General features: G+C 47.7%; 1 protein-coding gene across 4 annotated transcripts; it reads left to right on the top strand.

Annotated features, from left to right (window-relative positions):
- Window positions 1-316: 316 nt before the first annotated feature.
- ADCYAP1 (adenylate cyclase activating polypeptide 1) lies at window positions 317-14,538 on the top strand. Of its 4 annotated transcripts, none has more exons than XM_086965607.1 (5): window positions 317-498; window positions 1,626-1,733; window positions 5,269-5,403; window positions 6,321-6,419; window positions 11,606-14,538. In XM_086965607.1, the coding sequence occupies exons 2-5, from the start codon at window positions 1,627-1,629 to the stop codon at window positions 11,790-11,792; spliced, it is 528 nt and encodes a 175-aa protein (XP_086821733.1). In that variant the 5' UTR covers window positions 317-498; window position 1,626; the 3' UTR covers window positions 11,793-14,538. The 4 variants fall into 4 exon arrangements, with proteins under 4 accessions (XP_086821733.1, XP_086821734.1, XP_086821732.1 ...); XM_086965608.1 differs by lacking the exon at window positions 317-498 and adding an exon at window positions 506-1,374 and having other exon boundaries at window positions 6,324-6,419; XM_086965606.1 differs by lacking the exon at window positions 317-498 and adding an exon at window positions 506-1,374.
- The last annotated feature ends 6,846 nt before the right edge of the window (window positions 14,539-21,384 follow it).

The following is a 21,384-nucleotide window of genomic DNA, read 5'->3' as shown; positions in this document are numbered from 1 at the left end:
CGTATTGCAATACTTAGTCCATCCTCAACCCGAAACTGACACACGTCGTTGCCTGAAAAGTCTCATTACAGAGGACGTCCAACCCCCCACAAAAGTTCACATTTTCATGTGTCATCCTAATTAAGTTCATGAAACCTAATCACCGGTAAGAGAGGAATGAAATCACAGCCCAGCATCACGAAACCACAGAAAAGAGAGGGGGCGGGGGAGGGGGGTCAGGGGGGGGGGGGGGGGTCAGGGAGGACGGTAGATAGAGAGTGAGAGTAAGTCACTGCGCTGAGAGGGGAAAACTTCTGCTTCTCGTCAGCGTCTCCGAGCAGGAAAGATGAGAATTGTTATTCAGCTCCTGGAGGAATTGGGGCGATGACGTCGGTCCTGATACCCGATCATTACGTGACTTACACGCTGGAGAGAGAGGGAGAAAAAAGGGGAAGCCGTTTGATTCATGAATAAAAATCCGAGCGCAACACTGGCACAAACAATAAATCGCATTTAAAGGTAACAGGGGGAGAAATATTTACAAAGAGAGCTTTTACTAAAGAAGGCAGTGCCGGCACGCCGATTTTGGGGGGCTAATTGCATATATATATCTCGAGTTCTGAGGGGTTGTCAAAGGGAAGGGAGAGAGCAGCAGCAGACGAAGGAGGAAGCAACAGAGAGAGGGAGCTGCCTCCAAGGAGCAAGGAGAGAAGCTGCTGCTTGTGCTGGAGGAGGAGAAGAAGATCTGATCTCACCGTCAGTAACTCAGCCCAGGCTCATCACAAGAGGCTGCACCGGGCTCAGCCACCCTCCTGCCTCTGCCTTCCCTGCCTCTCTCTCTCTCTCTTACTCTCTTTTCTTTCTTTCTTCAGGCTTTTCCTTTATCCAGCTATTCTTTCTTCGTTTACTCTTCTTGTTTTGGTATTGTTTTTCTTCCAGCCCTTTATTTTTTTCAGTTTTATTCCCATTTCCATTCCCTTTCTCTTCATTCTATTGTTCTTTGCTTACTTACTATTCCTTTCTTTTCTTTTTTTCTCCCCTATTCTTATTTTGTTTATTTCTCATTTACCCTGTTTCTTTTCCTTTCCATTTCTTTATTTTCGTGCATCTTTCTCCACCCCCCCTTATTTTTCACCTTCTTTCTGCCTTCCCTTTTCTCTCCACCCCCTGCGTCGTTCCTTACCAACCCTCCCGCTCTCCTTCTCTATCTCTACCCAGCCCCCCCCCTGGCCTCGCTCTCTACTCTGAAACTTTCCTTCAAGCGCTCTTGCACCTGCGGTTCCTCCGAGTTCTGCTCTGTTGCCTGTAACCAGCCGTGGAAGCCAGCGGGTCGTCGAGTGCTCGCCTGCCTTGAAGCTGCCCGCCTCCCCCTGACCGCCGGACAAGAGTTTGATGGTAAGGAACTTAAAGAATGCGCGTGGCTGGCTAGCTCCGGACTTCAGACAGTGTGAGAGGAAGATGTGGCTTCCACGGCAGCCCTTGAACTGCCCGAGGATGGAGATCCGAACCGTGGGGCTGTTGCATGGTGCTTCTTGTGTGGTCCTGTCTTGGAACTAAGCTCCCGTCTCTGTCCCTGCGACCTCTGTGCGCTACAGTAAGTGATGTGGCCAGTGACGGCTCTCCCTTGTCCCTTCTCTCGTCCGCAGAATGGCCATGTGCTGCCGAGCGCTGCTCGCCTTGCTGGTCGCCTATGGAATCATCATGCACGCCAGCGTCCACTGCACACCTGCGGCCCTCAAGTTCCCCACGCTAAGGTAGGTGCCTCGCGCTCCGCTGCCGGCGTGACCTGGGCCAGGTCTCAGTTTTGTTGTTTTTAGAGACTGTACCCACTGGGGAGAGAAGAGAGCGGGACAATTCAATGCAAGGAATACCAGGAGCAGAGGGTTAAGGGCGTTTTCCTATAAACCCGTTATAGAGCATGGTAGAAAATGCGAAATGGGGGATCAACGTTCATTCTCGCCCGCGGAACTCTACCAACATGTCTTTGCCAATGTGTTTCCATTTGATGTAAGAATTGAGGGTCTCTGAAGGAGACCGAGCAGATCCTGAGGTGCTGAAATGGACCTCGGGTTCATGCCACGGCTGCGGCTCGTGTGAGAAAGACCCCACGCCGTAGCGCCCTGAGCCGGAGGAAACTGAAAACGAATGTTGGAGTCGCCTGGTACCTTCCCGTGCAGGGACAGGCGGCGTCGAGGCCACTTGGCTTTCTGAGTGATGTTGCCCTGTGGTGGTCCTGTGGACCCGTCACAGACAGTGGCCGCTTAATTGGTTTCCCACGATTGACAACCTCGGGAGTGCAGTGCGTTAAATCAACACACATGTCTGCCCCAAGTCCGCAGGGACTCCTGGCAGCAGGGGCCAACGCTGGCCGATTTTAATCACATCAACGAGGCACTTGTGATGCAGAAGGCACGTTCCAAGGACCCCAGCAAGTGCGTTTTACAGAATCTCTGCCGCCTTTCAGATTTCTCGTCCGATTCGTCGGATATTAAGTAAATAAAACTGCCAATGGCGCTCTGGACGCCCTAGTTAGGCCCAGGTTTTGAGATCTGTGGCGGGAAGGGTGCAAGATACCGGCTCTTTCAGAAGGGAGGCGCCAAGGGGCTCGAGGAAGGCTGTTCGTGGCTGAATGGTGCCTGGGGGGTGAGAGGACACGCACGTCAAGTCCGTGAAACAAAGGGGCTTCCTTAACTATCCATGGCGCGGAGGGGGGGGGGGGGGGGGGGCTGCGCGACCCCCGTTTCAGGGGAAAGCCTTTGTCTTTTAATACAACATACATCTTCACGCATGAAGCCCTTCGAGCCCTCTCTTGACGCGAGCTTTAACCAAGACCTGAATTTTTAATGGTACACGGGAACGCTGCGCGCATCTTAATCGCCCTTTCTGATGAGATGACTTGTTTTCAGCATCTGGAGGGTGAGCGCAGGTTGAGCGTTTTCGAGACGTGCAGGTGCTATTATCACCAGATGAAACCCCTGAAAACCTGCACACAAATAGTAATTGTACACGAAGCTCCCGTTCGCACGTTATTCCTCATTCACAACCGGGTGTGCAGCGGGTGCTGACACCTCCACTAGGCGCGAATGCGACTTGACTCGTATTTACGCGGGTTATTTGCAGCCTGTGGGTGATAGAAATGGTGATGTCTTCATCTGAAGCTGAAATATTTCGCTCTCCTTTTTATCACCCTCTGGGTATTTTCTCCTCAAACTAGGCTTCGTAATAGACAGTATTCGTTCAATTTTTAACCACATTGAGGAGAATAAATTGTGCAAATTCAAAGCATGTTCATTTATCTTTTTTGTATTGTGGCTTCATGTGAGGCAAATGTGACGGGAAGCAGGCGGCGAGATTGTGCAAATAGCTCATTATCACAGTCTATCTATCTATCTATCTATCTATCTATCTATCTATCTATCTATCTATCTATCTATCTATCTATCTATCTATCTATCTATCTATCTATCTATCTATCTATCTATCTATCCATCTGTCCATCTTTCCGTCTGTCTGTCTACCTACCTACCTACCTACCTACCTACCTACCTACCTACCTACCTACCTACCTATCTATCTATCTATCTATCTATCTATCTATCTATCTATCTATCTATCTATCTATCTATCTATCTATCTATCTATCTATCTATCTATCTATCTATCTATCTATCTATCTATCTATCTATCTATCTATCTATCTATCTATCTATATCCATCCTCGTTGACTATGTCAGTCCACCTGGATTCTAACCCAGTCAGCCTCTCCACCACACAGGCCAGTTATGTATATCTACTACAAATTGTGAAATGCGCTGGCTCTGTGCATTGGGCTCTCATAGTATCGTGTGACCGCAGGCGAGCCTTGATGGCTGGCACTGACACTGAAGAGCACAGATACTGCTTGTGTTGAGTCCAGCTGCACACGCCCTTCCCCGCCAGGGTCTCCACCTCAAGCCTGGACCTCTGGGGGCGCGGCTCCACCGAGCGCCGGAATTAGCAAGAAAGAAACACTTTCTAATCATCTATTATTAACGCGCCTGCCAGAGCTAGGCCGACAGAAATAGCTCGCTGTGACCTACATCCCGCCGACTACAGAGCCCGGCCCGTCAGGGGGGAGCATGCCCTGAGGGGGGGCCCTGCAGGGGAAACCTTGAGGGGAGGCGGACCCTGGGGAGAACAGGCCCTGTGAGACTGCATTCCATGGAGAAGGCAGAAACTAGAGGGAACCCCCTAAGGAAGCCTGTCAGAGAGGGTAGGTCACTCAAGATAGAGGTTCACCCCCGCCCCGGGAGTGGACTGACCCGAGAGACCACCTCCGATCAAGGGCAGAGATCACCTGTAGCCCCAGAAGATGACACACCTGAGAGAGAACCTTCTGAAAAGGGCATGCCCTACCCCAAGGAAGCAGCTCCGCCTAGGGGCTAGGGCCCACCCCAGAGCGAGCAAGGCCCCACCAGGGAGCGCGCAGGCAAACCGGAAGAGAGCAGTCCCAGATCAGTCAAGAGTACCGCTGAGGAGGCCAGCAAAGCCAGAACACCCTAAAGAGTGCATGGGAGCCCCCCAGAGAGGGTGGGATGACCCCCAGGAGTGCTAGGACAATTCTGGTGGGGAGCCAAGAGCTACAATCCAGAGGTACCCCAACAACAGAGAGCAGGGCAAACCTCTGGAAGAATCAGCCACACAGGAGGGCACTGAAGCCTCCTGTGACACTGGCGCAACATGAGCCCCCGTGACAGCAGCCGGGGCGAGGGCACCTTTGACATCCCATCCCATAGCTCACTGAGCAACACACACACAGTAATATCTGGAGCCTGATCAGGGACCCCCCCCCCCCTCCCCAATCCAGCCCCCAAGCGTGTCTCCTCTGTAAACGCCTCACCCTCTAATTACAGACCCTCCGGGGCCGACCCTCTGATCCCGTCCGCCAGCGAGCCCTAATGAAGGGCGTGCTGGCGGCTGCCGCCCCGAGCCCGGCGGGGAGGGGGTCTCCCGAGCTCTTTGTGCACTTGCTGGTAAGCTGGTGGCCTCCCGCGCGCTGCCAGACTTGGCTGCGGCTCCTGGCCCGGCCCCAGGGCAGCGCGCAGATGGGCTGCGCTTGTTATTTCTCTCACGCCCACCTTCAGATGGAGGCCGGGGTCTCTGGGGGGCTCTTCCCATCAGTCCTCGGCCTATCATGTTTATATTAAAAAGCCTGAGCCCCTGCCAGGGACAGCAGGGATTACACATCCGCGTTAGTCAGGAGGCACACGCTGTTCATTTACCCCTCGCCTTCTGCCACTCTCTCCCCAGGTTTGAAGACGAGCTCTATGACGAGGACGGAAACTCTCTCCCCGACTTCGCCTTCGACAACGAGCCCCTGGGCATGGGCAGCCCGGCCTCGATGCTCGACGACATGTACTCCCTGTACTACCCGCCGGAGAAGAGGTGAAGCTCCGGGGCTGTCTGCACGACTATCGAGGGAGTGGGGCGGGAGTGGAGGGGAGGTGGAGGGGGTGGTTCAGGTGAACCAGCCAAAGGCCTTCTAGCATGCAGTGTGCGCGTGTGTGAGCGTGTGTGCGTGAGTTGGGCAATACACTAGTGCTTGATCAAGGTTCGTGGATGGGTGTGACTATTTGGCACAGGTGAAGAGATCTGCGCGTGGATGGGCAGGTGACTGAGTGTGTGGGGAGGCGGTAGACGGGTAGGCAGACTGACAGACAGAGAGATGGAAACCACACCTATGCGGCGAGAGGGTATTTGGTCATTAGAAGCGCACCGCATCCTGTCGTGCACATCAGAGAGCTGTCACTGCACGTCTGACGTCTCGCGGAGGTGTGTCTGTGCCGCGTGTACTCAGAAGGCAATTAGGGATACTCCGACAGATGGGCGGTGTCCAGAAAGGGATGGGACTCAGAAGGGTAGAGGCAGTCACGAGCGTACTGGGGGAGCAGCGCGGTGCGCGCGCTCTCACTGCATGCCAGGGAGCTGCACGGCGCGTGCATCCGAGCAGACCATGGGGTGCAGGGGCATCAGGGGGTGCATTTCCGCAGCCAGGGCCAGGATAGTCTGGGGTGTGTAGGGGCAGGTCCTGCTGGGGCAGATCTAGAAGCCTCACATGTGTGTGATGTGCATTACAGCCTCCCAGACTTAGAACCTACAACTCCTTACTAGGGTGTATCGGAATACCAGGGCAGCTGAGATGTATGTCAGGGAGGCAATCTCGAAGATCACCCCCTCCCCCAGCCCCAGATAGACACCCACCCCCATACACGCCCCCGCGCCGCTTCCCCCCTCTGCCAGAACCGGTATTTAACATTTTTGTCTGTGACTCTCCCCTTCCCCATATTATCTGTTCTTCTCAGCAGACATGCCGACGTGCTCTTTAACAAAGCGTACAGGAAAGTGCTGGGCCAAATGTCTGCGAGGAAATACCTGCATTCTCTGATGGCCAAACGCGTAGGGTAAGGGTTTACCTCTTACAATCAGTCACATGTATAGTGCACAGCAGGACTAAAGCGCATCACCCGCACCCTCAGCTGAAGATGTATAGATATCAAGTTACCGTTTTAATAAATCCCATGGGAGAACTGATCACATTTCCATAATGAATTATTCATGACTTGGATTTATTGTCATCCAGTCTGTCGATCAGTTTTAATAGAGTTCATCTACACAACTAGTCTTCTCATTTTATCTGGTACATTCTTCATTTCTGTTTGATGTCTATTTATACGGGAGCGAATATATATATATATATATATATATATATATATATATATATATATATATATATATATATATATATATATATATATATATATATATATATATACACACACACATATATAAATATATATATATGTGTGTGTATATATATATATATATATATATATATATATATATATATATATATATATATATATATATATTAAAACACATTTCTTATGTTTCTAAAAACACCCCCATTACGAAATTATATTTCTACTTTAGAACAATGAGGGCACCGAATAATAAAACAATATGCATTTTAAAAATAGAACTAGCACATAAAGAACATACGTTATGAAATACCCACCGTCGACCGATGCATGTGAATATATGAAGAGATATATAAAAGACCGCAACGTACAGAGAGAAAAAAGAAAGATAACGAGAGAAAGGAAAATAAATCGATAAATACACAGACAATAACGCCTGTTGCGCACATTCGTCTTAGAAAACAAAGCAAATCATATGCTTCTAACAAGAACACAAAATATAATCTGCAAGAATGAATGTCATATCACCTGATGCATAAGTATATTCACACACAACATAAACGTTTCAATAAATGTATGATTAATCGTTAATGGCATCATGGCAAGATATTGCATCACCAAGACACGCAGGCACACACCTATTCATGTCAAGATAGGTGAGCGGAAGTGCTCCCTTCTAGATAGACTGAGATACTTTTCTCTGACCCTCACCTCACCGCAGCAGGCACACACGTGCGCAAGTGAAGGGGTTCATGGGATATGGCGCCGTCTGATGACGTATGCCTACGTCCACAGGCTGTGAGTAACACCCAACACTTCAAAATGGCCGCAGGTTCTTTCTTGTGCTTTATTCCACTTATGCACTATGAAATGCCTCTGTAGAGCAATAACGTTTGTAGGGTAATGCCCCGTCCTGTTAGAGGCGCACTTCATGTGCGCCGGAGGGAGGCGCTGCTGCTCCTCCTAGGGTTACCGTACATTACATGAAAGGAGCGCAGTGTAGTGAGCAGCCATTGGTGTCGTTTGACAGGGCCCAGTAGTTGATGGTGTAATTGTCGCAGGCATAGTGGCACGGTCGTGCTTCAGGTGGTCTTGATGGCTGTAGCTGGAGGAGGTCTTGGGTCGTGACTGAGGTTGGGAGAATGACGTTGTGTACGCGGGGGGACTGACACATTGTGCGGAGGACAGGTGTGCGTTTATTAGGTGGTGAACATCAGCGTGCTTTTTAGGGTGGTGTGCGTTTTTGCGAATTGTGAGGCCCAAGCCTGGTAGAACGCATTGCATATTTATTGTGTGCACAGGTGGCTCCAATAAATGATTGACTGAGTTTCGAACAAAATCGTGACATTATGTTGACTGTATTTTTTTGTGTCTGTTTTAGTCCAAAGTAGGTTTCACCGCAGTTCTAGGCAGGCCTGTAACATTAGTCATTGGGCTCAGGGGTTTCCCACAATGACGTTAGACATTGGTTACATGGAGAAGGTGGCAGCTTGATTTGTTGGTGGTTTAAATTGATTTTACACATTGGTAGTTTACGGCAGTGCACGGGCTGAGTTGTTTGGAGTGTGGCAGGTTCACACATTGGTATTTTACGGCAGTGTGTGTACAAGCTGAGATGTTTGGAGTGTGGCAGGTTCACACATTGTTATTTTACGACAGTGTACACGCTGAGATGTTTGGAGAGTGGCAGGTTCACACATTGTTATTTTACGGCAGTGTACACGCTGAGATGTTTGGAGTGTGGCAGGTTCACACATTGGTATTTTACGGCAGTGTACACGCTGAGATGTTTGGAGTGTGGCTGGTTCACACATTGGCATTTTACGGCAGTGTACAAGCTGAGATGTTTGGAGTGTGGCTGGTTCACACATTGGCATTTTACGGCAGTGTACAAGCTGAGTTGTTTGGAGTGTGGCAGGTTCACACATTGGCATTTTACGGCAGTGTACAAGCTGAGTTGTATGGAGTGTGGCTGGTTCACACATTGGTGTTTAACTGCAGTGCACGGGCTTAGTAGCTTGGAGTGTGGCTGGTTCACACATTGCTATTTTAGGGTAGTGCATGGGTGAATTGTTTGGAGTGTGACTGGGTTAGACATTGGTATTTTAGGGCTGGGCATACGCTGTGTTGTTGGGAGTGTGGCTGGTTCACACATTGCTACTTTAGGGCAGTGCATACCCTGAGTAGTTTAAAGTGTGGCTGTTTCACACATTGGTATTTTAGGGCAGTAAAAGGGTGAATTGTTTGGAGTGTGGCTGGTTCACTTATTGGTATTGTAGGGCAGTGCATGCGCTGAGTAGTTTGGAGTGTGGCTGGTTCACACATAGGTATTTTAGGGCAGTAAACTGGTGAATTGTTTGGAGTGTGGATGGTTCACTCATTGGTATTGTAGGGCAGTGCATGCGCTGAGTTGTTTGGAGTGTGGCTGGTTCACACATAGGTATTTTAGGGCAGTAAACGGGTGAATTGTTTGGAGTGTGGCTGGTTCACTTATTGGTATTGTAGGGCAGTGCATGCGCTGAGTAGTTTGGAGTGTGGCTGGTTCACACATAGGTATTTTAGGGCAGTAAACTGGTGAATTGTTTGGAGTGTGGATGGTTCACTCATTGGTATTGTAGGGCAGTGCATGCGCTGAGTTGTTTGGAGTGTGGCTGGTTCACACATAGGTATTTTAGGGCAGTAAACGGGTGAATTGTTTGGAGTGTGGCTGGTTCACACATTGCTACTTTAGGGCAGTGCATATGCTGAGTTGTTTGGAGTGTGGCTGGTTCACACATAGGTATTTTAGGGCAGTAAACGGGTGAATTGTTTGGAGTGTGGCTGGTTCACTCATTGGTATGGTAGGGCAGTGCATACGCTGAGTTGTTTGGAGTGTGGCTGTTTCACACATTGGTATTTTAGGGCAGTAAACGGGTGAAATGTTTGGAGTGTGGCTGGTTCACACATTGCTACTTTAGGGCAGTGCATATGCTGAGTTGTTTGGAGTGTGGCTGGTTCACACATAGGTATTTTAGGGCAGTGCATACGCTGAGTTGTTTGGAGTGTGGCTGGTTCACACATAGGTATTTTAGGCAGTAAACGGGTGAATTGTTTGGAGTGTGGCTGGTTCACTCATTGGTATGGTAGGGCAGTGCATACGCTGAGTTGTTTGGAGTGTGGCTGGTTCACAGCGAGTTGACTTGTTGGGCTTCTGCCATTAGAGCTAGGTGACTGACTAGTCGTAGATGATGGTCTTTAAACTGGAGGGTGAGAAGGACGCAGTCACAATTGAGACCATGATTGAGTAGCTGGCATCCGATCCGGTGGCTTTATTTGCACTGTAGACGTCGGTATTGTAATGCTATTATTATGCACTGCAATTCATGCCCTTGTGTGGCATTGACTAAAGTGGAGTATTAACTGTTAGAGCACGATAGCAGTGGTTAGTTTTGTCCTCTGTTATATATGTTTTCCTTTTGAGGTGCCATTTTTGCTGTATTTGTTAACTTTTCACTTGGGTGATTGATGCTGCAGTTTGGTGCCTGGAATGTTCTTTTGGTGGTTAAAGGGTTCCTTAATGGCTGATAATAATGCCCCAGAGTGAATGGCCTTGTAGAGAATCAACTGTTAGTATGCTGTAGCAATGGTTATTCTACTCGAGTGGTTGGTTTTAGTCTGCTTGTGGTGTATCTACTGCAGGAGTAAGCACTGTACAGGAGCAGTTGATATGTCACTGCTGCGTTTGATATAGTCATACAGTGTCTGGAATTTTACTGTTGGGACAAAATGGTTAAATGGTTGACATTTCACTGTCGCCTTTCGTGGTAGGATTGCAGCGGGGGTGATGTTGTACTGCAGAAATGTGTTACCTGTGTTGGTACTGTGCTGAAATGGTCTAGCGCTACTAAAATTAATTAGCAGCTGAAACCGAAGAGTGGTGTTTGCCAATGTGCAGTAACAATGACAGTGTCACATCGCTGTGTGCTGCCGTGATTGGCAATGTAGGCAGGTGGTGGGATTTATAGTAGCTAGCGGTGCATTGAGTAGCTCCCATGTGGCCGCGCTGGCTGGATTTGTAGTGCAGTGTCTGATATAACAACATATGGGTAATGTTCCTCAGTGATGACTACTGGGCATTCGTTAACGACTGGTGGATGCGCTGCTGTCCTTGGCATGCTAAAGAATCGGTCGATAAGGCAGCTCTGTGATTGGTTTTATTGTCACTCGGCTTCACTGATCAATGCTTTGGTGGTAGGGTCTGGGGTTGAAATTGACGGCCGTGGCGAGGGCCTTTGAACTCGCGTGACTGTATTTAAGCGATTCACACTTCAGTGTTGGTAGTGACAGATGAGACTGACGTCTGGAAGGGCTGCTATCACAAGCGCAAACACACATTCAGGCACATTACATTAGGCACTACATTATTGCGTAGTGACAGAACGTATGAGCCTTCAGATAGGAAGCGGAGAGAGAAAGTAACATGCGTGAGACAACAGGTCCAAGCGTGAGACGGAATACTAGACGCAAAGCAGAAGGAATGAAGCAGAGACGGAACACAGGAAGCTTCTTGAAGAAAGTATTGGGCAGAGACAGGAAAAAAAGGGAGACAGCAAAGTGTTGGCCGTTGACAGAACGAGGGGGCGGGGCTAGGAAGTAGGAGGAGCCAGACAGGAGTACTGAGTCATCCAGGGACAGAGAGTAGATTTCAGAGCCAGAAAGTAGGAAGCTCCCAAGAGAAGGTAGAAGGGGTGAGGCTGGGAGGGTACACACACAGCTGGTACGAGGGTGGGTAAAAGTAGGAGGAGTCAGAGAGTAGAAGGTGGAAGACTGTCAGACAAGGGGTGGGGGAACTACAGGAAGGAACTTGCAGAGTTATTTGTAACCAAGCCCTTGCTTCCTCCCATCCGCAGGGCGGCCAGCAGCAGCTTGGAGCAGGACTCCGACCCGCTCTCCAAACGGCACTCGGACGGCATCTTCACCGACAGCTACAGCCGCTACCGGAAGCAGATGGCCGTCAAGAAGTACTTGGCAGCCGTCCTGGGCAAAAGGTATAAACAAAGAATTAAAAACAAAGGACGGCGCGTAGCATACTTGTAGCGATGAGCAGACAGCCACCCTGTGTACACAGCCCCAAAACCAGAGTCATCTCCAAACTGACTGAACAATCATCGCTCCTGTGTTATCTCCAAACATGTATTTATGTATGAAGTAAAGCCATTAAATGAATATTTTGATAACAATATTGTTTTTCTTTTTGTACAAACGCACTAGAGAACGCACAGATCTACTTTGTGGACCAATCATTGAGTTATATATGATATATATATAAATATATATAAATAAGAAAGAACAATGCATATAAAGTGTGCACGTGAAGAAATAAATTCGCCTGAGCTGTTTATGTTTTTGTATAAAATAAATAGAAAAAGGACAATCATTGTTTTTGAATATGACGCCTATTTTTGTAAGTAGAATCCAAAAGATAGTATTTTTGTCCAAGACAGGGTTTAAGACATTAGGACTGCCTGTTTGCTCCCGGACATAGCTTTGATGCCCTGCTACGCGGCGGTAGTGACGCCTGTAGAATTCACACACCCGGGGAGCCTCAGCAAAGTCTCCTATCCCAAGGGGAACTGCCCCGCTCAGCTTGACTCAATGCCCCCGGCACCTATCTTTTTCCCTGGTTCCACGAATGTGTACTAGTATCTCCTTTGAACACCCACTGACCCGGAATAGACCATGTTAACTCCAGGGGCGATAAAAGAAACCAGCTCCGCCCTCCATGGGGTCTATGAGCTGACACAGTAGCACAAACACGGAGGCGTGCAAGTAATACCATGACAACGCCCCCACCCTGGCCACACCCACAGACGATAGTCCCTCCAATCAAGTTTAGGCGCCCCGGGTGACCACACATAGAACAGCGACCACTTCCGGCCCAGCACTCAATTGGCCTTGACAGCTCGATATAGGAACTTGGTGCAAAGTACAACGTGTTACTCTCCAGTGCTGTCCATGCTTCTCATTCCGTGAACCCGCCCGCCCCGATGCTCGCCTCTGTGAGCTGTCCGGACCCCGGCCCGCTTCATGTTTCTGTTGCCCCACGTCTCCCCCCAATGTGTTTTACGCTCTTATGCATCATTATTGTTTTTAAGAACTGTACAAACGCAGATTTCCACTGATTCCTCTGTTTTGATTTATGCAAGTTCTTACTGTACACGTTTAGGAGACCCCTGTTGTAGCTATATCACTAAATACGTATGCACTACGACAAAACAGTTTTTGTTCTTTGTTCATTGAGTTGTAAGTAAAAACAAAATGTATTTTTCTACATTATGGCTTATTGTAAAGTAAAAAAAACAAATATATATATTCCATAAAACAAAGGTTGTTATTTAGCATGTTCAATTTTCGTTCACTACTAATCGTAGACAATACCATTTTAAATATGTTTAAATCATACCGTAGTCTTTGGTGAAAAATATTATTTAAATAAAATGCAGTCACGGACATTAATAGGGAAGACTCCTATCTTTCATATTGGCAATGTCCACAGAGGACCATATAAACATATCAATGTATATATTGACACATCTATTTGTCTATACACGCACACACAAACAAGTGCGTGTTTATATGCATGTACACACATGGCCATTTGGTCATATGTATACATAAGTGTATATATACATGCACACCTGCTTATGTGTGAACATATATGTAAATACATGCATAATGTATACATGAATACATGTGTGTGCGCGTATAAACACAAACATGCTGATACATATGTATGCATGTACATATGTTTGTATGGGTGCGTACATGTGTGTATAAAAGATATGTGTATATATGTTTATACTTGGTTGTTTTATAAACATACACACACGTATTTATGTAACTATGCACATGACCGCGTACATATAGACACGTAAAATGTATGCTTGCGCGTGCGGTGGTTGTGTATGCGTGCGTGTGAGCGTTTGTGTTTATTTTGTTACATTTCCATTCACTAAAATTCTTCTAGAAGAAAACAGTGCCGTTGCTTTCAAAATAGAAAACTAAAAAAAAAAAAAAAATACCCCGAGAGACGGTAAATGATACCGGGTCTTTCGTGCTCCTGACCAAAGGGACGAGTCGTTTATCACCGCCTCGGCGGGATCGAGTCTGCACCCCCAGCCCCTCCCCTCATTGCCTGGCCCACACCAGTCGCTGCTCATTGCAGACAGTGTTACGCACACCTAGGCAGTCTCCCATCTCTGCCAGAGCTCAGTGGGTGACGTCACTCCTACCTTCAGTTTGCATTCCTCTCAGGCAGTGTGACGCAGGATGCAGTGGGCAGCTCTCGTGCCTTCCCTCGCCTTTTAAATCGCCACCAATCACAGATGGCTATTTCAGTGGCCCTACAATGCTGCAACTCATCGGCTTGCATTTTTAGTCTTAACTCTTTGTTCGCTGGTAGTTTTTAGGCAGTTGTTGCTGTGTGTGTCCCCATTGTGGTTATGAAGTAGGCTCCAGTTTCACCCTCTTCCCCCTTCCTCTCCACCTGTCTCTCTTTTGATCTCAGTAGATTTAACGTTCATTGGCTAGCTGCAAACATCACCAGTCATCCCCTCTAGCTAACTCTTTTGTGTCGTTTTCAGAAAACGCCAATAGCCTTACTACAATTAATCATATTTTGTTGCGAAAGCTGTGATGATCTCAATAGTTGTCAGTCTTGAAGAACTTATTGTGTTTAATTGAATATTAAACTTAATTTAATCAAAGTATGACTACACACATGACATCGTTAACTAGGACGTTACAATTGTTATATAAAAGTGTGTAAAGTTTGTATGAATAAATTTTTGTAAACAACGCAACTTCGTCTAATGTTTGGGGAAAAGAGATATCACTGGTGGATCTATATACGTCGTAAAGTGGATTAGATATCCGTTTTAGAGCGTGTAATTTTAGGGTGAACAATCTGAGTGAAAAAATAAAAATGTTTAATTTAATTGTTTTACCTTTTCCCCGTCTCAAGAATAAGAGGGCGTCAACACAGAAACGACCATTACGTGATTTTTGCACGCAGACAAATGTTGACTTACTGGCCACAAAATCCAACAACCGAATGATAACGGGGCTACACAAATGTCAGTCCCATCAACCTATAAAGAAGTACATAACTAAAACAAATTTGCTTAATAGTTGGAGGCAGATTTAGGGCTCTGTTTGCACACCCAGACACGTGATTCAAAGGTTACCGCTTTCAGGGGCTAGGTGGCGCTGTTGTGAGAAAGTGGTCACAAGAAGGCGGGTGTACTACTGTACGTAGGCTATTTCAAGAGAAGCCAACCATTCGTTCTACATTAAAGGCCCTCTGTTCTATTGCTCACGGTCAATCCCTGCCAACTCCAAAACCATTCATGACACGGGGTTCAGTCTGCACAGGGCACCCCGGAAGTGGGCGCGAAGGCCTTTCTCTACTCGCTTACATGAAACTACCAGGGAAGGAAACAGTTCCTATATTAATGATACAAAGAGGGAGGGGAAACAGGACGCGTAGTGGAACTGTGGTAGCAGAGTGCCCCCTGACTAAGCCTTTCTGACAAGTCCAGTCTGGCAGAGTAAATTCCACTGCCACCTTCCCACTGCCCCCAGTGGTATAACACGAACACGTGCCCTCTGGAAAATATGCAGAGGGGACGCTGAAATTCTCACTACACAGAGTTAAATGTTCAACACTACATACAAAGGCATCTCTCAAAATAAATGTCACTGTGGATTTCACTTGCTACCAGAATCTAGAGCCGTAGGTGGGGCTACTAGGGTGCCCACCTCCCCGGCCCCTGTTGAGAAGCGCCTCCTTCGGCCTTTTGCACTTCTATGTGCTAGACACCACTTCAAGGAGACGGGGTCAGTCAGTCCTTTGAAGGGAGGGCGCCCAGAGTGAGGACGCCTTACTTATGCTACACCCACAGAGTAAGACTGGCCTTCAGGGCGACCTTTTGGCTCCTTGCTGGCCTCTTTTCTGGTCTCCTGGGCCGGTATTTACTATTGCCCCCCCCCCCCCCCCCCCTACAGCCATTGCACACATTGCCTGTAGCAATCACACATACACGCAGGCTCCCACACCTTGTAAAACACCTATGCACAACGTCTTTACAAGTTCGAAACTGCCTTAATTGACAAATGTGGGCCACGATTTTAGCTGTGTGATTCGTTAGTATGAGCCACCTTTATGTTGGGGTCCGGGCCTCTTTTCTGTCCCCACCAGAACCTGTAAATGCAGTAACCACATCAACCAATTCATCCACTCAGGCAGTGTCCGCTCTAGCAAAACCACTGAAACTGCCTTCAGGGCGCACTGCGCTTTTCTCGTGTACTATGGGGCGTTGTGTGTGGACGAGCCATGGTTTGGAGCCCAGGGGCTCTGTTGACCCCCACCCTCCAGACAGGACTGCAACAGGCGAGGGCGTGGGATGCGTGGAGTCTTCATTTATCCCTCGCACGCCTCCCCCCACCCCTACGGCGGCGTCTTCTGGAAAACGTGCCCGGAATGAGTCCAGCAGGAGCCGCCCGGATCAATACCTGCCTGCCTCTCCCAGGGAGAGAGATGGATTGGAGGTTGTACACGCGAGCGCATACATCTGCGTCGGAGCGCGTGGGCTGAGCTGAGGTGAAGCTTCTGTGATCGCGCGCGGAGACTGAAGGCTCAGCGGCGAGGCCCCGCCCCCTCCGTCTCTGCACGCGAGCAGAGACAGAGGGCGCAGCGGCGAGGCCCCGCCCCCTCCAGGGGGCGGGAGCAACGACTGACAGCCACAGGTCACCAGACTCCAGGCCTGTGGGGGCGCGTGCCCGGCTTCTGCCCCAGCAAAAAATCCTGGCTGAGGGAAGCGCGTTTTCCCAAGAGGCTCAGCGCGAGAGTCCTGTGGCTGGCGTTATCTGCAGGGAATGGGGAGGTCGCACGACTGAAGAGCTCTCCGCCCCAAACTCCCTCACGATATATGTCCACGTCACTTTGACAAGCTGCCGCTGTGCGCTGCGTGGTTTCTCAGTCAAGTAGGAGTTGAAGGACAGGCCTACAAACAGTGCAACAGGTGCAGTGCAGTAACACTTGAACACACAAGTGTTAGTGGCCCCTTTTAGTCCAGTCGTAGCTGACTTTTACTATCAAATTTGGATACGGGGACCATTGCCTTTGCTTCTGTGTTGGCCCGGGCTCTTTTGACACATCCCTGCCGAGGGACACGAGAAACCAGGACTACGCGTTGCTGGAGGAGTTGAAACCACCAAAACCACCAACGTTGCAGACTCCGAACACACAAGTTTAAATCTAGGCTGTCCCACTTGATCAAACAGCTGGTAATACTAGCTAGGCTTTAAGTGGGAGGAAAAAACTAGAATACTAGAATGTCTCCCAAAGGGACGTGACTGAAGTAATCAGGGAGCGTGGCTTAAAAAGTAATAAAAAGCTGCGCCACTGCTTAGCATAGTGACTGGTAATTTGCTGCTTCTTCTGTCATTGCATCCAGATACATAATACAAGTAACATTACACCTACAACAAGCCAGGACTATTGGCTTTGCCAGTGGTTGTTAGTTGCATGCGATAAATAAGCAACAACTTCGTTGTATAGAATATTGAAAATGGTTCCGTTCCACGAGACTGTGAAAGAACTATACCAAGTCTCTTAGATGGTACTTCAAAGGCAATGGAGGGTGGTACCGTCCTACTGCAGGGTTAAGATTTCTTTTTTTCACCTTGAGGGTGAGGACAAAAAATGGAGATCCCGCGAGGGACCCGTCTCAGCACCTGCTTTTAAGAACTGCCGGAGCTGAGCACTGGCAGAACCCGGCCCACTAAAAGTCCTGAATACTAGGTACATTTAGTTTATTTCCCGTGTATTATTTTCCTTGTCTTCTAACCTTTGAAGCAGAGCCCAGTGGTTACATATGTTCCACAAAGCACCATGCAAAAAATTACCCATTGGTCCTGTATTCTTGTTATTAAATATCCCATTACACGCTAAATATGCAGCTGAGTTGCACTGGCATTAATTCTAATTATAATATGGTGACAGGCATGACAGTTGGTGCGCTCTTAATTCAGCATCCGCCGAGCCTTCGTGTAGGACATCCCCACTGCATAGAGACCTACTGCCCCTCACCCGGAATACATTCCCCAATTTCACTTTCACTTTACTGTCTAAAGCACCTGTTTTTCTGCTCCTGCAAAGCAGTGATGTAAAGCCAAGCACTCCGATAGATGGCGCTCCATCACGTACCATTGCTCTTTATTATGCTGGATCCCGCTCTTCTTCGCATCTGAGGTTCCTCTGCGACCAGTTGCCTGCTCTGATATAAGCCGTAATTTTAGGAATGCCTTTTCTAAGAGCTTCGCCAAAACAGGCCTCCTTCTGAGTACTGTATAAGCAGTGTACGTCGACGTGGTGATGCCCGCCAAAGCGGGGGAGAGGGGGAGTGGTTATCACCTGCTATCAGGAATCAGCCCTCACCTCATGAACAGAACCCTAATGATAACACAATCCGCCATACTTCAAGTACTTCCGCTCCCCCTCCCTTCCACTGTAGACCCTTCCGCTCAGGGAGACTCTGGGGTGGCAGTTTAATTGGTATCCATGGCACTGCACCTGGTCTCGGGACTCACGAAGGAAGAGGCTGCAATAGAAATCAAAGAAGGCCTCAAGAGCCCTGCTAGGTGCCTGACTTCGAATCCCTCTCACGGCCTCTGACCCAGAGTAGTAAACGTGAGGCGATAAAGGGCTAATTGGACGATGGATCAATGTTGTGACGTCATCCGGGGCTTTAGGGTTCATGATTTCACATCAAGAACCCCTGGCATCGTAGCGAAGTGGTACCCAAGCCTTCCAGGCATCGTGGCTTAATAATGGCAGATGCCAGGTCATGTTCACAGAAAGTGATAACTGTAGAACTCGTGCGCCTCTGACCTTAATGGGAAGATTGGAGTGAGCCACAAACACACACAGGCATGTGGGTGTGCACATGTTCACCACAATACGCAGCCTAAAACACCTTCACGACACGTTACTGTTAAACTTAAGCTGCATATAGCCATTTTAAACACCTTCATTCTCGCCTCACTTACGTTACACTAAGAACTAACAAAGATGCAGATTCTGTCAGACTATGCATCAATGGAAAGCCAGAAGAGAAGTGGTAATATACACACACATTGAGTGGTATTTCTGCAGTGTAATAATTTGCCTGTGGGTAATTTAACCAACAACTTCTATCAGCAGTGATGCTCTACATTTTGAATGGGTGCTACACAAGGCTGGGCTTGCACAGCCCCTGGTGCACACGCATTCAAAACCGTTTCCAAAAGATTGGCACCTGTGCCTGTCTGGGCGAGGGTAGTCCCAAAAATGGTACAGTCCAACATATTACCTAATTTGCAAACTCATGAGAGGATAAATAGGAGACTCAATTTCCAGAGGCATAGTGTCCACGAGATAAGGCACCTTGCAGTGATAATAAAATACCGTCAATAATTAAGGACAGAGTCAATAATCAAGTTCTAGAGCAGGAACAGAAATCTTAAAGATTCAGTACAAAAATTCGAAAGGCGTAGTAAATAAATTTAAGGTGTGGATGCATAAAGGATCAAAGCCAGTAAGGCTTGCAGTAAATTGGACAATACAGAATAATGTGCAACTCAGAATAGGTATAAGTCCCAAGTGATCAGCAAAATCAAGAAGAAATTTGGCAGCATCTAGTGCAGCATCGCAGAAAAGCCTTGGCTCACCCCAAAAATCTATCGGGGGTTCATATATAGTTTTCTTGCATAAGAAATCATTACTTTCTGCAAAACCATCATATTATCTTACCATCTAAGCACGATCTCACCACATGAATACTGATTCTGCCCACTCCATGCAAATGTTATCCGGACGTGGCAGAACAAACTAGTTACAAGAACAATAGCAAACGGTTGTGAATAAATACAGTACAGTGAGCCAGCGGAAGGACCTTGAAAATGGAACATTACTGTGTCCATCTTGGAAAGGTCTCTCCAAGATCATCAATGGAAATAAGCAAATATGGCTCTGCTTTAACTGAGTGCTGCAGAAATAACGAACAGTGAACATGCAAGAGGAAACATCCACTTCGAACATGATGGTGTCGAGACCTAAGAGAGGCTGGTTAGCTTAAACCAGAAAAACACAATTCCAGAAGACATAGAAAATTTGTTTTAAATGTAATACTGCCATATCAGTGTGTGTATGTACAAATCAAAGTGAATCCACGTTCTTCGTGTTGTTAAAGATACATAAAAATATGAAATGCACAAATACTCTAACACCTGTCCTGAGCACCTATTAGATTACCATTACTTCACGGTAAGCGGGAAAACAAAGAAAGCAAACACAAGGAGATGATGGACGGAGTGCTGAAACATTTCAGACACTCACCCCCAGTCACTATTAGATCTGGGATGAATCCATCATCGTTCTTTAGCTCACTTCACCACCCCAGTTCAGACCCAGCCATATGCAAATCAGTCTTGACCCCTTGACCCTGTTCCTCATGGGAACAGTTCAGCCTGAACTGCCAGTCAGGTCTTCCCTGAACCGGAAACAATGAATCAACACAAACCCCAGCATTATTAGCTGGGTGAATGGTAGTTTACCACAAATATTAATGTCACTATTTTTGTTAGGTTCAGTAAAGGTTTCAGTAATTTAAACCTGAGCTTAGCCCCTGGTAGCTATGGCACAGAGCAGGCAGACTTAACATAAGACAATGTGAAAGCCTTTAGAAGTACCAAAACCGGTAAAAAGTCAACAATGAAATGCAACAAAATCCTACTCCAATTTATAAAAATAGCAATAATTTATTGAACAAAATGACACCTAAATAACACAAATCCAATTAGGGGAACCAGAGATAGGATTTTTTAAAGTTTTAAGTGAACGCAGTTAAGAGCCAACTGCAGGCATCTGGTTGCGCTTAGTTTGGAAGTAGCAAGGATTTCAGGCCGACCGCGATAGAGCGTGGGCCAGATACACCTGGTGAAGTGTTGACTTTTGACAGGAAATATCTAAGTGGGAGAAATTCAGAATTTGTGCCATAGGAATGTCCCTCAGCAGCCAAATACGTACAGAGCCTTCACCCAGTGAATCTTTCTACATTCAGACGTAGTCACTTTATTGGAGCTCAGGTTTCTCCAGCGGGGCAAAGCTGTAGCAAAATAGGACTTCATGAGGCTGCATTCCTTCTCTGCGACGTCCAGCTGAAGCAGTACTACCCACTTTGCAGTAGTTCATGTGTGCCGTACTACAAATAATCCCACAGTGCGCCTCTCTACGTAAAATCAAGATTCCAGAGCCTTTCTTTCCTTATGCTGAGTGCCTGTGCCCACCCCAGAGGTCTGGTCAGGGAAATGAGTAACCTCTTCTGTGTGGTCACTTCAAACCAGTTCTAGGTGGTAGCTCCTCTCCTACTGGAATTGGTGCTTGACTAGGTGGACAAGAGTGAGCAGTGCCCAGGTATCCAATAGCACTTGCCTGTGACATGATAAACCTCTTTGAAGTTAATCAAGTTTATGGGCACACCCAAGATGATCATCCTGCCAGAGGAACAGAACACCTCCCCACACTCAAAGCCTTTGTCTCCGGTCTGAGGAGAAGTTCACACCTCATCGATGGGGCTATTCAGCCCCT

Source organism: Lissotriton vulgaris, chromosome 4_1 (genome assembly GCF_964263255.1).
Source record: "Lissotriton vulgaris chromosome 4_1, aLisVul1.2, whole genome shotgun sequence".
NCBI lineage: Eukaryota > Metazoa > Chordata > Amphibia > Caudata > Salamandridae > Lissotriton > Lissotriton vulgaris.
The sequence above is the reverse complement of the archived record's forward strand: the minus strand, read 5'-3'. Positions and strand labels throughout refer to the sequence as shown.